Source organism: Bubalus kerabau, chromosome X (genome assembly GCF_029407905.1).
Source record: "Bubalus kerabau isolate K-KA32 ecotype Philippines breed swamp buffalo chromosome X, PCC_UOA_SB_1v2, whole genome shotgun sequence".
Lineage (NCBI taxonomy): Eukaryota > Metazoa > Chordata > Mammalia > Artiodactyla > Bovidae > Bubalus > Bubalus kerabau.
Window position 1 is genome coordinate 121,427,940 of NC_073647.1, and position 16,765 is coordinate 121,444,704.

The 16,765-nt window shown below is 41.7% G+C and overlaps 1 protein-coding gene, 1 long non-coding RNA gene and 1 pseudogene across 2 annotated transcripts in view; 2 read left to right on the forward strand and 1 right to left on the reverse strand.

Moving 5' to 3' along the window:
* The window catches only part of TSPAN7 (tetraspanin 7), a 129,631-nt gene extending 122,932 nt beyond the window's left edge, over positions 1 to 6,699 (reverse strand). The window contains exon 1 of the mRNA XM_055565006.1: positions 6,565 to 6,699. Within this exon, the coding sequence (XP_055420981.1) occupies positions 6,565 to 6,645 (81 nt within the window). The 5' untranslated portion in view covers positions 6,646 to 6,699. The remainder of the gene's footprint in view (positions 1 to 6,564) is intronic.
* LOC129639775 (uncharacterized) lies at positions 5,521 to 8,313 on the forward strand. The gene is made up of 3 exons (XR_008708595.1): positions 5,521 to 5,659; positions 6,507 to 6,617; positions 6,974 to 8,313. It is a non-coding gene; the product is annotated as an uncharacterized LOC129639775 (long non-coding RNA).
* A 111-nt stretch (positions 8,314 to 8,424) lies between these two features.
* Positions 8,425 to 14,394, forward strand: LOC129639771 (prostaglandin E synthase 3-like; annotated as a pseudogene).
* Positions 14,395 to 16,765: the final 2,371 nt, after the last annotated feature.

Here is a 16,765-nt window from a genome sequence, read left to right on the forward strand (position 1 = left end):
GAAGACTCAACATAAAAGGAGACAAAATTCCCCAGGATAATGGTAAAGGGAGATTATAATGATGTCAGCTGTTTCAAAGGCCCAGCGAACACTAGCCTACTCTGGGAGAAACATCTCTAACAATATTAATGATTGTTTTTTAAGAATAAGAAACTGACAGGATACACGACGTGTTTCAATACACTAAGTGAAGATATGCAGCTCTTGGGGGAGAATACGCGGATAATTTAGTGATGAATGAAGAAAATTAACAAGTGAAGGATAAAACAAGGCAACTTTTAACTGAAGGGGAAAAGCTGTGCAAGCAATCATAATAGACACTACAAGGTTCAGCTGTGAATCAGCTTACCTAATTAATATGATCACTGACTACTGCTCTAACCAAGTTGATATGATCCTGATAAAAGATATATTGGGGTCTACCCAATTTAGGAAAGATGTGAAGGAGGGAGAAAGGGGTAAGAGAACTAGATCGTGATCTTCCATAGTAGGAAAACAATATATAACACCTAATACTGAAAAGTAATAGATTAACTGCTTTATTTAGAAACGAAGGTAACATGGTAAAAGCAGTGCTAGTAAAAGTTGGTAAACATTCATTTGAAATACCTGGCATACAAGACATTCAAAGAATGTTTGTTGAATTCCAAAGATACGCAGGGTAAGTGTAGCCTTAAGTGTGCACCCAAATTCAAACACTTTGTAAAACGTTAGGGGCTGTTCTTTAAGACTTTTCCCCTCTACTTAATCCAAGTACCTAAACTTTCTGGATGACAAAAGAAATATTCTGACCATTATTTCTTTTAATCTTCTCCCTAAAAAGATTAGAGATGCTTCCAAAATTTAAAAAAAAAAAACAACACTGATATTTCACCATAAGAAAATTTGCTATCATCATTGATCAAGCTAATACCCTCTTTGGATCATCAAAGAAGAAACCAAATCCAATATACACTGGAATGAAGCAAGGATATTTCTCTTTACCATATTATTTAGTGGATGTAACCATAGTGGATTTCAATCTTGGCTTATAACTCAGATGAGTGTTTAAAAAACATTAAAAAATTTTCTAAATCAAAACAGAATTTACCTTGTAAGCATAACATTTATAGTTTTCCTGTTTGTTGTTGAAAAAACTATTTGTCATGGAGTTTTTGTTGTTGTTTTAGAGTAAGATAGGTATCTTTTCTTATTCAAGCTTAACAAATTAAATTCCAATTAAAATTTTAGATAATTAAAGTGGCTGGCAAACTAGCTGATCATAAAAATATAATAACTGAAGTATCATTAGAAGATCAAGTCTCAAAGTTCTCTACTCCACCTTTCCACACATCAGTCAGGAACACGTTTAAACCACCACAGGTAGACAGAAAAGATCACTTTTAAAAACCCTCCCAAGTGAGGTAAGTTGAAATAAATACATGAGCCCAAGAGTAGTTAATAAAATTTCATTTATTTATTCATTTGTTAAATACTTCCAGAGTAAACCTTCTATGTGTCAGGCACTGTTTGCTAGTCTTAAAGCTCAGGATAACTACTAGGCGTGTTTTTTCCTCCTCTGAAAATGAAACATAGGAATCAAGGACCATAATGGAGCCACTTACCTAACGTTCTGGTGATACTATTTAACTGGAGGATCATCCCATCTATTTCAATACAATTACATAAAGAACCACCTACCTTTATCTCCAAATAAAAAGGAGAATATTTCTCTTCTTACTTGCAATTGTGCTGTGAGTGCTTGGGTATGCTGGTTCCAAACAATAGTAAATATAGGAGTTTTGCATAAGATTCTCTTTTTCTACATATTAACTTATTACTATGTAAAGTCCACTAGTGCAGAGGTTGTGGGCACTGTTGACATTCTGAGCCAGATAATTCTTTCTTGTGAAGGGTTGTCCTGAGCCTTGTAGTATGCTTAGCAGCACCTGTGGCCTCTACCAATGAGATGCCAGTAGCACCCCACTCCCAGCTGTGACCAAATTATGTCTGCAGACATGGCCAAATACTGGGGGAGGGGAGACGCAAAATTGTTTGCTGCTGAGAACCACTGCTTTAGACGAACATCTCAGAGAGGGAGAGTAATTATAAATAGAAGAGGCCAGATAAAACAAGATCTCTCTTACTTTCTTTTTTTTTTATTTATTTTAATTGGAGGCTGATTTACAATATTGTGGTGGTTTTTGCCATACATTGACATGAAACAGCCATGGGTGTACATGTGTTCCCCATCCTGAACCCCCCTCTCACCTCCCTCCCCACCCCATCCCTCTGGGTCATCCCAGCACACCGGCCCTGAGCACCCTGTCTCATGCATCGAACCTGGACTGGCGATCTATTTCACATATGATAATATACATGTTTCAATGCTATTCTCTCAATAATCCCACACTTGTCTTCTCCCACAGAGTCCAAAAGTCTATTCTTTACATCTGTGTCTCTTTTGCTGTCTCGCATATAGAGTCATCGTTACCAACTTTCTAAAGTAAGCCAGAAAGAAAAACACCAATACAGTATATTAACGCATATATAAGATCTCTCATAACTGTAGGTAAATCAATCTCTTGATGCTACTGGTCTACCACCATTTTAAGCTCAAATGTCTTCTAGTCCTAAATCCGACGTATGGGAAGAGAAGTAGTCGCATTAAAATGATTCAAAGAAAAAAGGAAGGAAACAATTCTGCCTAATCTTTTGTCCATCTTCCACTTAAAAGAACACCAAGAGCATCCTTCTTGTAAATTACCTAACATAATCCCAGAAGTTTTGACAAATATTTGAGTACCTACTACATGCCAGAGAAAGATACATTTATCAACTACATTTACTGAATAGACAAATCACTCTTATAGACAGTATTTTCTTCATAAGCTCTCATTTGGTGAAAAATTCTTAAATATGATACTAAAAGCACAAGCAACAAAAAATAGGTAGATTGGACTTTATCAAAATAAAAAAAACCCTTTGTACGTCAAGGGACACCACAAAGAAAGTAAATAAACAACCCATAGAATCAGGGAGACCTGGCGTGCTGCAGTCCATGGGGTCACAAAGAATCAGACATGGCTGGGCAAATGAACAACAGGAGAAAATATTTGCAAATGATGTATCTGATAAGAGACTTAAATCAAGAATATATAAAGGACACATACAACACCTACAACAATGTTTAAAAAATAACTGAAATAAAAGTTGGGCAAAAGACATGAACCGACATTTCTTAAAGGAAGATATACAAATGACCAATAAGCACATAAAAAGATGCTGAGTATCACTGCTCATCAAGGAAATTCAAATCAAAACCACAATGAGATATCTACTAGCATGGCTAGAATTTTAAAAGTCAGATAATAACAAATGTTGGCAAGAAAGTGGAGCAATACTTTAAATCACAGTAATATAAAATGGTGCAGTCACTTTGGTAAACAGTCTGGCTGCTGCTGCTGCTGCTACTGTGAAGTCGCTCAGTCGTGTCTGACTCGTAGCGACCCCATGGACTGTAGCCCACCAGGCTCCTCAGTCCATGGGATTTTCCAGGCAAGCGTACTGGAGGGGGGTGCCATTGCCTTCTCCAAAACAGTCTGGCAGGTCTTCAAATGATTAATCAGAGTTACCATATGACCCAGCAAATCCACTCCTAGGTATACACCCAAGAGAAATGAAGACATATGTTCACACAAAAACTTGCACATAAATGTTTATAGCACTGACACTCATAATAGCCACAAGATAGAAATAATCCAAATGTCTATCAGTGGACAGATGAATGAACAAAATGGGATACAGTGTATAAGATTGCAGTGGAGTATTATTTGGCCATTAAAAGGAATGCACATGAATGAGAACATTATGCTAAGCAAAAGAAGCCATTCACAAAAGACCACATACTCTATGATTTCATTTAGATGAAATGTCCAGAAAAGGGAAATCTATACAAAAAGTAGATTAGTGACTGCTTAGGGTGGTGAGCGGAGAAGGCAATGGCACCCCACTCCAGTACTCGTGCCTGGAAAATCCCATGGATCGAGGAGCCTGGTAGGCTGCAGTCCATGGGGTTGCTAGGAGTTGGACACGAATGAGTGACTTCACTTTCACTGTTCACTTTGATGCACTGGAGAAGGAAATGGCAACCCACTCCAGTATTCTTGCCTGGAGAATCCCAGGGATGGGGTCGCAGAGAGTCGGACACGACTGAAGTGACTTAGCAGCAGCAGCAGTGGGGTGGTGAGGGTTATTGAGAGCAGAAAAGAGAATGATAGCTAAAAGGTATGGGGTTTCTTTTTCAGGTTATGAAAATGTTCTAAAATTGACTGAGGTGATGGTTACACATATCTGTGAATATACTAAAAACCACTAATTTGTACACTTTAAAAGGGGTGAAGTATGTGAATTAAATCTCAATAAAGCTGTTTTTTTTCCTTGCCATTTAAGGTATAATGGAAAACACAGCATTTGTACCATGGTTTATTCACAAAAATGTCTAATTTAAAAACACCCTTGCATCTAGAGAGATCTCATTCGTTGGTTGTGAAGTATGGAGTGATTATTAAATGCTATTTAAACTATTAAATTTGTCAGGTAAACATTTAAGAGACTACAGAAATCTTCAAAGTTTAAGGAAAAACATGAAAATGCAGGCATCAAGGAACTTCAGAGGACATGAAATGTACTTAAGATGTATTAGGGTGCATTAAGTAATTGGATTCAGGAGGTTGGGGAGGGGAGGGAGTAAACAAGAAGAGTTTAAAAGCTCCCAAGAAAAGCCTTCCTCTAGAAGGCTCCCTTCTTTACCAGCAAGCAGAGATGCTGGAAGATTTTTCAGGAAGCTAAAAATAATTACCCATATGATTTACTTCAGGAACAAATAGGAAGTCAAGTAAATAGGAAGGGCCAAACACAAAGAGATATAATGAAACAAACAAACAAAAAAGCTAAACCAGTTCCCAGGAAAGCTTACTGGGAAGTTTCAGCAACCAGCATGCATTCTTGCTTTTACCAAGAAGAACATAATATAGGATCTGGGCAGAGCTCACAATTCCACTACTGAAATTTCAGCCCAAATAAATTCCATTTCTGTGGTTGCCTGTGTGATATACCAGTTAATCTATCTTATCTCATTGCAGAGTTCTTGGTATACCTGATCCCCAGAGTCCACAGATTCCTGACCTGAAGAATCGCCAATGACAAGGAATGTCCGCGGGGGGCGGGGAGCGCATTAGGATTTTTTTTTTTATCTTTAATAAATCTCAGTTCCTGCCTTGGTCATTACAAACAGCCTGTTTCACCATCAGGCCAAGTCTGAGCACCTCATAAAGCACTGTGCCCCACTTTCAATCCAAAATTAGGGCTAATTGTGGGGCGGGGGGAAAGGCAAAGAGAAAAACCACCAAAAACGGGGATTGGCTTTTTCTGCAGAGCCTCGGGTTTCAAAATGACTGCCTTGAAAACTGAAGTGACCCAGATCATTGGGGGGGTGGGTAGTGACATTCATTCTCCTGTAGGGTGGCTGTGGCTTGGTTTGGGAAAGGAAAACTTGGGGAGAAGGGAGTCTACAGTGAAAGAGAAATAACGGGGAATGGTCTTTAGGTACCACCTACTTCAAATGAATCACTGCAGTGTCAGCCCTGCACTGATTCCACGAATTGCCAAACAGGATGAGGTAAGGCACAAGCCTGGAGTCCGCCCCCCCCCCTCCTCCTCCAGCTCGCAGAGGCTTCTGCTGAGGGGCTGACGTCACCCTTCTGCATTGAGGTTCAAGGACCGATAGCAGCACCAGTTAAGACGAGGAGCAGAGTTGGGGCGCTATTGCTGTCATCAAGTGGTGGGGGTCCTTCCCTGGGGCTCTGCAGAATGGGTTCACGCAACGACAGAAAGATGAGTGTAAGGGTGCAGGCGAGTGGGCAAAAGGTCCTAAGACCTGGGTCTCCGAGAAAGCGCCAAGATGCCCCTGGTTTATGTAAGACCCTCTTCCCTTCGTGCGTTTCGGCGCGGCGGCGGCGCCCACCCCGTCAGTGCGTTTGGGGGGCCTTTGATCTCCCTTGCCCAGCCAAGCAGCTCACTGCTCCCGGCGCCTGCCTCTCGAAGCCCCGCGGGGTCGGGAATAACCGGGAATCTGGGATCAAACCCTGCGCTCTCGCGCCTGCTCCCAGCCGGCCACAGGTTAGCTCCAAGAGGCGCCGCGAACGGGCTGGTAAGGGAGGATGGGGAGGGGGATCCAGAGAGGAAAACAGCAGAATAAAACCGCAACTTTCCCCAGAGGCTGACCCTAACCCGCGAGCTTGAAAGAATAAGTCAATGCATTAAAATATTTTGGAAAGGTCGACAACCTGCAATCATCGCCACCACACAGCCCCTTGCAACCTACACCGGGCGGGGTGCAGGGTCCGAGCAGCCCCAAAGCTGCACCCTGCCATCCTGCAGCCCCAGCCCTGCGCCTATCTCCGTAAGGAGGGGACCGAGATTTGATTTTTGCTTTGGTTTTTTTCCTCCCCCATCCCTTCCCGGAGCATCACTACACTGACCGATGGACGGCAGCGCAGCCGCCGGTCCGGCGTGGCCACTCACCCAGAAGACGAAGGAGTAGATGATGAGGAGGGTTTTGAGACAGGTTATCACAGGTTTGGTCTCCATTCTCCTCGATGCCATACTACAGAGCTCCGGCGGCGGCGGCGGCGGCTGGAGGCGGGCGGGCGCGCGGGAGGGGGGAGGGGGCGGGGCGGGGCGGGGCAGGGGCGCGTGCGGCTAGAGGCCCCGTGCGCGCGTGCACGCGAGACTGCGCGCGTGCTTGAGCGCGCACCCGGCAGAGCGCCCACTTACGGAATCGACCGGCGGAAACTGCGCATGCGGAGGAGGCCGTTCGCCCGCGCGAGTCCGCACAGGCTCAGCCGGCCAGCCAGCCGAGGAGTGGGGCAGGGCCTCCGGGAGTGAGTAGAAGAGTTTTTGCTTTGTACGCAGTAGGGCTTTCCATTTGCAGGATTGTCTGCACCTGGTTTATTGCCATCCCCGGAAAGCAATCGGATTTCTACATTTGGACGGCCCACCAGGCCATCTGAGATGGAAGTGGCCCAGTAGTCGTGTCCTTGGAACAAGCTGGCCTTGTCTGTGCCAGTAACAGACTGTGACAGGTGGCCGGAGATATAGCTGGAGGGATGGTTAGGAACACGGGAGCTCAGACAGACACCCCCAGTCCTTGCCACCGTGGGCGCTCCATGCTTTCTTGACATTTTGGAAGCCGAATGACAAGGTTCTATGTGAAAGTACCATTCATTCTTCACACAAAATGTATAACAGAAAAAAAAAGTGTTTAAAGTCCCTGAGACTTATATTCCCCACCCTAACAAGTACAGACCAGCTCACACTCAGGAAAGAACTGTTTTAAGGTCAAAAAATAAGGTTGGAAAACAATTCAGAAGTTCCTCAAAACGTTAAACACAGAGTTAACCATATGACCCAGTGGTTCCACTCCCAAGAGAAATGAAAACATGTCCACACAAAAGCCTGCCCATGAATGTTCACAGCACCCCAATGTCCATCACTTGTGAAGAGATAAACGTAGCACATCCATACAATAGAAAATTATTTGGTCACACACACACACACACACACAAAACAATGAAGCACTGATATTTGCTGTAATATGTTTGAGCCTTGAAAATATGCTAAGAAGCCAGACACAAAAGACCACATACTGAATGTTCCATTTATAGGCAATGTCCAGAATAGACAGATCCATAAAGACAGAAATAGATTAGTTTGCAGGGGGACAACAGGAATGAGGAGTGACTGTTGATGAGTAGGGGGTTTCTTTGGGGAGTGACAAAAATGCTCTGGAATTAGATTGTGGTGATGGCTGCATAATTTTGTGAATATACTAAAAACCACTGAACTGGACACTTTAAAAGGGTGAATTTTATAGCACATGAATTATATCCCAATAAAAAAGCAATGTACACTCCACCCAGATTTCCTGTGGCTGGTTTGCAGAGGAACACACAGTACAGATTCTGTGGGAGATTTTGCTGGATTCCTAAGAGACTCTGCAGTCAAAACAGCAACATTCTCATAGGCTAACTTAATTGTGGATGATGCTAAGGATGCCTTTTGTGAAAGAATGAAAAACAAAGTCAATAAAGCTCGAAGAAAGCCTGCCAAGGTCAGTTGCAGGAGTAATTATTACCGCCAGTGGGTTCTACATGGTCCCAGGTCAGTGAGGTCATCGTGTAAATAGGACCCAAATATGAGGAAGAGGAGAACTTGCTTAAGGTAATGACCACCATGACAGAGAGCTAATTGGCCTAGAGGGGAGTGGAGAGGAGTGTGGGTGCAGGTGGAAAAAAAGATTAGGGACAGATTGGCAATATTTCTCTTATAAACGAAGATCTTGCAGAGTGATTTTCTACTCTGGTTGCTTATTTGCATCACCTGGAGAACTTAAACACTAACAACAAAGCCTTGACTGCCTGTGCCCAATCCCAGGTAGCCTGAATCATTTGATTTGGAGTGAGGGCATGGCAGTTTTCAAAGTTTTCCAGGTGGTCTTAATGGGAATCAAGAGCTCAAACCACAACATGCTCAAACCCACGCTCAGAAAGGCGCTTTCACCTCCACTTTCACGGTCCCTGGGTGGCACAAAAAAGGATACTGAAGACGTCAAACCCAGTGAGTATTCTTATCCAAAAAGATCTTTCCCGTGCATAATTACTCTGCAGAGGGGTCGAAAACCTCAGTTTTCAATTCAACTGGGACAACGCTGAGCATCATAGATAATTTCATGAGTTAATATAAATACAATATTCACATATGGCACCCATGAACTCAACTAAGTCACCATTTCACAGTTTGTCTGAAGCTTTTTGGGGGTCAGGATTCTTGAAATCTTGGGCTATTTTAGCAAAAAATAATTTATTTAAATGTAAAGATAAATAAGAGTATTCAGTAATTAATTAATGGGTAAATCACCCTAGTTCATAGCTAGAGCCTTGCTACTCAAAATGTGGTCTGTGATATAATAGGGTGACAAACATTCCAGTTTTCCCGGGACTGAAGGGTTTCCTTTAACTCTGGATTTTTATTGGTAAAACCCAGACTAGTTGGCCACCATATTGGTGAACCAGCAGCATGGCTATCATCTGGGAGAGCTGATTGAAAGCACATAACCTCAGGCCTCACACCAAGCTCGTGTTAACAGGATCCCCAGGGGATTCAGAAGCACAGTAATGTCTGTAAGTTTGTCATGGATTGAATTGTGTCCCTCAAAACGATATGGTGAAGTCCTCACCCCTTTACCTCAGAATGTGACTTTATTTGGAAATAGTGTTGTTGCAGATGTAATTATTTAAGAGGAGGTCATACTGGAGCAGGGTGGCCCTTAGTCCAATATGACTGGTGTCCTTAAAAGAAGAAAAGACCCAGGAAGAGGGCCACGTGAAGACACAGACACACACAGGGTAAAGGCCATGAGACTGATTGAAATGATGTAGCTGCAAGCCAAAAGTGCCAAGGATTGATTGTTACCACTAGAAGCTAGGAAGAAGCAAACAAGGATTCTACCTGGTCTCAGAGGAAGCCTGGCCCTCCTAACACTTTGATTTCAGACTTCTGGCCTTCAGAACTGGGAGAAAATAAGTTTTCTGCAATTATTTTAATTGTACTTTGTTACCACAGCCAAAGGAAATTAATCCATGTCAAAAGATTCACTGATCTCGTTCCTCAAAATATGACCACAGCTACCATATCACACAGCAGTTCGCTGTTAGGTATACACCCCCAAGAATTGAAAGCAGGGATTCGAACAAAAACGTGTACATGAGTGTTCACAGCAGCACTAGTCACATTAATTGTAGGGTGGAGACAACCTAAACAAATGTCCATCAACTAAGGAATGGATAAACAAAATGTGATAAATCCATACAGTGGAAAATTATTCAGTCATAAAAAGGAATGAAGTACTGACACATGCTACCATATGAATGAATCTTGGAAACTTTATACTGAGTGAAAGAAGCCACACCAATACCACATATTGTACTCATTTTTGTGAACTGTCCAGAATAGGCAAATCCATAGAGACAGAAAGCAGATTAATGGTCTCCCAGGGGCTGGGGCAGGAGGGAATGGGAAGTGATTGCTTAATAGTCCAGTGTTTCCTCCTGAGATGATGAAAAAGTTCTGGAGCTAGAGAGTGATGATGACAACATTGTGAATATCCATAATGCCACTGAGTTGTATACTTTTAAATGGTTAACATAGTAAATTTTATGTATATTTTGTCACACATGCAAATAACATATAACCACAGCAAGTCCAAAGGTCCTGTGGCCTACTACATTTGAAGAACTGACAGGTCAGCAAGGCTCAATAGCAGGGGTAAAGATGGTGTACAGGAGGCTAGAGAGAGGTCAGCCCATTCAGGTCCTGTTAGATGATGATAAGAATTTTAATATTTTGCTTAAAAACAAGAGGAGCTTTTGATTTGTTATTTGTCTTAAATGGAGCAAGTACTTCAAGGCAAACCAGACTGCCACCAAAGCACCTACCTGCTCCCTGCTCCTACTGTCACCCCCAATGTGTTGTTCCCACAGCAACCAGAGTGATCTTGTTCCAACATAAAGCACATCATGTCACTCTCTCACTTAAAGCCCTCCAGTGGCTTCCCATCATTGCCCAAAGAATCAAATTCCGACTCTTTACCCTGACTTAGAAAGCATATATGAGCTGACTCCAACTTCATCTCCCACGGCTCACCCTTTACCCCTGTGCTTCAGCTGCTCTGCCTTCTTCTGGCCCTTCAATCGGACTTCATTTTGCCTGAAAGCCTTCACAGTGGCTGGTCCTATCTTTAGAATGCTTTGCCCCTTAAACTCTGAATAGCTGGTCCCTCCCTTCCTGTCATTTAGATCTCAGTATAGATGTCACCTCCTTGGAGAGGCTATTTCAGGTGGAAATAGCCACCCAGTCAAAAATAGCCACCTAGTCGCTATATGTTCCAATTCTCTGCATCACACTTACCTAACATTTTCTTATTTGTGCACTTGTTTTGTTGTCTGCCTCTCCCACTAAGCTCCACCAAGCAGGTAATATTGTCTGTCTTCAGTTCAGTTCAGTCATTCAGTCGTGTCCGACTCTTTGTGAGCACACCAGGCTTCCCTGTCCATCACCAACTCCCAGAGTTCACCCAAACTCATGTGCATCGAGTCAGTGATGCCATCCAGCCATCTCATCCTCTGTCGTCCCCTTCTCCTCCTGCCCCCAATCCCTCCCAGCATCAGGGTCTTTTCCAATGAGTCAACTCTTCACATGAGGTGGCCAAAGTATTGGAGTTTCAGCATCAGTCTTTCCAATGAACACCCAGGACTGGTCTCCTTTAGGATGGACTGGTTGGATCTCCTTGCAGTCCAAGGGACTCTCAAGAGTCTTCTCCAACACCACAATTGAAAAGCATCAATTCTTCGGCTCTCAGCTTTCTTCACAGTCCAACTCTCACATCCATACATGACTACTGGAAAAACCATAGCCTTGACTAGACGGACCTTTGTTGGCAAAGTAATATCTCTGCTTTTTAATATGCTATCTAGGTTGGTCATAACTTTCCTTCCAAGGAGTAAGTGTCTTTTAATTTCATGGCTGCAGTCACCATCTGCAGTGATTTTGGAGTCCAGAAAAATAAAGTCAGCCACTGTTTCCATTGTTTCCCCATCTACTTCCCATGAAGTGATGGGACCAGATGCCATGATCTTAGTTTTCTGAATGTTGAGCTTTAAGCCAACTTTTTCACTCTCCTCTTTCACTTTCATCAAGAGGCTTTTTACTTCCTCTTCATTTTCTGCCATAAGGGTGGTGTCATCTGCGTATCTGAGGTGATTGATATTTCTCCCAGCAATCTTGATTCCAGCTTGTGCTTCTTCCAGCCCAGCATTTCTCATGATGCACTTTGTATATAAGTTAAATAAGCTTATTCACTGCCATATCCCTAATACCTAGATACAGTAGCAATTCAAAAAACATACTGAGTAGAGGGGTGGTACATAGTAGCCAGTGAATAGACAATTGTTGACTGATAGAAGAAGGATGTAGTAATTGAAATAGACGTCGAAGAAAGAAGAGGATAGTGGTAGTCTTTGAGCAGTGGAAGACCCAGAGGAGGAAAGGATGCAGAAATGTTGGTTGGAGGAGGATCTTGCTCAGGCCAAATTTGACTCTCTTGTTTAGGCAGTATGGGAGTGACGTGATCTGACCCATGTTTTAGCAGTTATTTCCCAAAGAAATTTGGGAAGCAGTATGCAGAAGCAGAGGTTGCAGAAGAGAGAGACTAGAAACAGGAAGAGAGGGGCTTCCCTAGTAGCTCGGTGGTAAACAATCTGTCTGCCAATGCAGGAGATAAGGGTTCGATCCCTGGTCCAGGAAGAATCTCTCACATGCCATGGAACAACTGAGCCCATGCTACAGAGCCCAGGAACCTCAACTATTGACCCCATGTGCCACAACTACTGAGTCCACACACCCTAGGGCCTGTGATCCTCAACAAGAGAAGCCACTGAAATGAGAGGCCCACGCACTACAACTAGAGAAAAGCCTGCACAGCGATGAAGACCCACACAGCCTAGATAAATAAAGAAAATTATGTACAAAACAGAAACAAGAAAAGAGTTAGGAGGTAACTGCAATAACCTGATTGGGAGTTGATCAGGGCTGGGCCTTGGGAAGTGGCATGGGGCTGGAGGAGGGGCTGGGGCAGTGCATCTCAACTCTGGCTGTGTTAAAATTCACTGAGGAAAAAACCTCCACTTCCAGGCCGCTGGAGAGGCTCACCCACCCATTCGTCAGTGCCCCTGCCCTGTTCACGATACAGCCTGCTTCTCCAAAGTGGTACGATCAAAGGAACTATGTCTTCACTGAATTTGGTGTTGAAGATAGTCAAGATGTTAATGTAAATTTTGAGAACTCCAAACTTACATTCAGTTGTCTTGGAGGAATTGATCATTTTAAACATTTAAATGAAATTGATCTTCTTCACTGTATTGATCCAAATAATTCCAAGCATAAAAGAACAGACAGATCAATTTTATATTGTTTATGAAAAGGAGAATCTGGCCAGTCATGGCCAAGGTTAACAAAAGAGAGGGCAAAGCTTAATTGGTTTAGTGTGAACTTTAGTAATTGAAAAGACTGGGAAGGTGATTCAGTTGCAGACATGTCTAATTTTAATCGTTTCTCTGAGATGATGAACAACATGGGTGGTGATGAGAATGTAGATTTACCAGAAGTAGATGGAGCAGGTGATGATTCACAAGACAGTGATGAAAAAAAATGCCAGATCTGGAGTAAGGAATGTTGTCATCACTGGATTTTGAGAAAGAAAAATAACTTCTCTGCAAGATTCTGTAATTGAGAGAATTCCTGTGTTGATAGCTCTAAAGGCAGATACTATATTTGCCTCCTAGAACCCATTTTTCAACCTGTTTGCTTTTTTAAAGGCTTCACTAAGGGTTGATATGTAACATTGTACTGGGCAATTTTGGGGCATCCGTGGTGACTCAGTTGGTGAAGCATCTGCCTGCAATGCAGGAGACCGGGGTTCGATCCCTGGATCAGGAAGATCCCCTGGAGGAGGATGTGGGAACCCACTCCAGTATTCTTGCCTGGAGAATCCCATGGACAGAAGATCCTGGCAGCAGTCCATGAGGTCGAAAGAGTCAGACACAACTGAGTGACTAAACCGCCACCACCAGTTTTTTCATGATGCTGTTGAGGTCCTAGGCAATTGATAAAGCAGTTGTGATAAATAAAAACGTTTCACCAAAGTCTCCTTTACTTCACAACCTAGATACTGACATGATAGGAAGCACTTAGCTTAGGGAAAGGAACTAAATTTTAGATTTTAGAACATGGACTCAAAGTGGCTGAAACAATTGGTTGATACTTTAACCTAGTAACATGTTGTTCCTCTGGTATATCTTTCAGAATTATTCCACTAAAGTTTTATTTTTCAAAAAATTTGCTTCACATTATTGTGCATAAGTGATCATTTGTCAGTGTTCCAGATGTATCTTGGCTAAAACTAGCGAATGCTGTAACTTGATGGTTTTGAAGCCTGTGGTTTGGTATTGCTTGATACTTAAACTTCTACATTTCTTAGCACAGAGGATGAAGAAAGGATGTACATTGTTGCTTTAGAGTCTGTACATTTAATAGACCAAATTTGTATTTGCACTGTCATTATGACAAATGAGTGGGAAAAATGTTAAAGCACTACTGGATTTTTTTCATTCCTTTTTCTTTTTTTTTTTTTTTTTTGATTCAGCTTGTACCTGGGCTGAAAACCTCAATATATGTTCATGGCAGTGGGGAAATTTTTTTTTTAATGTCTACATTCTTTCTAATAAACTGTTGGAAGACTTCTTGGCTATCCTTTCAAGTGTCTGGTTTACTGTAATTTCATGTATTGCCATTTACTAGAATGGAGTTTTTATTTTTACTTGAGGAAGAATTTGAGAATATTCCTCTGAAAAAGAAAAGCTTGCTGTAATGTCACAGAAAACCTTTTAAAAGTGAATCTGTAATAGAAAATTGTAGATACGCTTTGCAACAGTTGGAAAAGAAAACGTGATTTGATTGAAATAAAACTAAATGTGTTGTCCTCCTCTAAAAATTCACTGGGTAGCTTTTAGACTTGTGGATACCTGGTCTCCATCCCCCAGAGATTCTGATTAGCTCAGTCTTTGGTGGGGCCCCAGCAATCATTATTTTTTAAATAATGTTTAAAAAATTAAACATTAAAAATTAAAATCCCTATATGTTCTAGCTGGGATTGAAACCACTGGGACAGGTAAAAGAAATTGTTCAGAAATAGAATAGTTGGCCGTCAAGACTAAGTGGTTTGGGTAATGAAGGAAAAGGAGGAATTGAATATGACTGACTTCTAGTGTGAGTAAACTCGGAAGACGGCTTTTAAAATACCATATAATCTCAATAAATGGTACATCCAAACAAGGGACTTGTTTATGGTTGTTAGCAGGTATGTAGATGAACTTTTTTTAGTCACAAAGGGACATTTTTGTTATAATATTAAGGAAAAGTATAAAAGTAGAAAAATATGTATGTACTATGATCTGAACCAGGTAAGAACATATAAACAAGAAATTGGAAGAAAATATGTATAAAATTTTCACACTGGTAGCTCTGGGGGTGGGGGTTATAGGTGATTTTATGTCCTATGTTTTGTATTTACTTCTTTTCCTCAAATTTCTAAATGATCATATATAACAATTATCATAAAAAGATATTTTTATAAAGGAAGCCCTCTACATTAAAGGTTAAAGTATTAAAAATTTTAGGGCTTAGAGGGGGGAAACCTTAACTGTTTTGAGAATTTGCTGAAGTGAATGTTGAGCATTTGTCCATTCATCTAAATTTCTGTATTTGTTAATATATCTGTGTGTTTCAGGTGTTCCCACCTGAACACCACAAATGACTTTTACCCTGGGATTCAGAAACGTCTACAGGACAGAGACTGGATCTGCTAAAGGTATGTCTGCGAAAGTCACTCAGGAAAGCACTCAACCAAAGAGAGGAGAGAACTAAGGTTTGTAAATTTAGTCTAAGGAGCTTTAATGTGAGCATCAGAGGGTTGTTCTGAGGACAGCTCAATATATATTATACATGGAATGAATGAGGCTGCTGCTGCTGCTAAGTCACTTCAGTCGTGTCCGACTCTGTGTGACCCCATAGATGGCAGCCCACCAGGCTCCCTCGTCCCTGGGATTCTCCAGGCAAGAATACTGGAGTGGGTTGCCATTTCCTTCTCCAATGCATGAAAGTGAAAAGTGAAAGTGAAGTCACTCATTCGTGTCGGACTCTTAGTGACCCCATGGACTGCAGCCTACTAGGCTCCTCTGTCCATGGGATTTTCCAGGCAAGAGTACTGGAGTGGGGTGCCATTGCCTTCTCCGATGAATGAGGCAAGCCCTTATATTTCCTCATTGGGAATTTACCCCTGAGCCTTGGGGGAAAGCAGATGTTCCAAAAATAAAAAAAAATAAAAACTAGATAAGAAAAAATTTTCATAGAGATATTGAGAGCACAAAGTTTTACAGCCAGTATAGCCTGCTTAACAAAAAATTGCAAGGACAAAGGGTACTGTTCTCATTTCCACAGAATGACAGCCGGATGTCTCAAACATGGGGTAGAAACATAAGAGACTCAGACAACTTCCCCAAGCAACACACACTAAAAAGAAGGAAAAGGCCCATGCTACTTTGTAACAGGACTACATCTGTGAAACTGTTCTGGCAGGTCTAAGTAATAGCTAGAAAGACCAGATTTGTAAATACAAGTGCCATCTCCCTTCTCACTGGGAACTTCCTGAAAATATTGGGATAAATTTGAGAGGGGTTGAAGTGCTTCAGTTTTTGTGTTTGTTTGTTTTGGTCTTGGCAATGCATTCAACATATATTTATAAGATTGATAATTGCCAAATTCATTATTGGAATAGTGAAAGATGGAGAACAATACGAATATTCACCTGTAGTGTTTTGCCGTTTAGTCATGCATTCTACACAATTTTGAAACATCTGTTATTTGCCAGGTGCTTGTCTAAGCATTAGACATTCAGTGACCAAACCAGGCTCCTGTCCTCAGGGAGCTTGTACTCTACTAAGGAAAATGAACAATAACATGAATTTTAGCATATCCATCCTATAGAATGCTATTATATGGTTTTTATATATTATGTATGTTTAACTGTATTAAAACAAAAGGTTCATCAAAA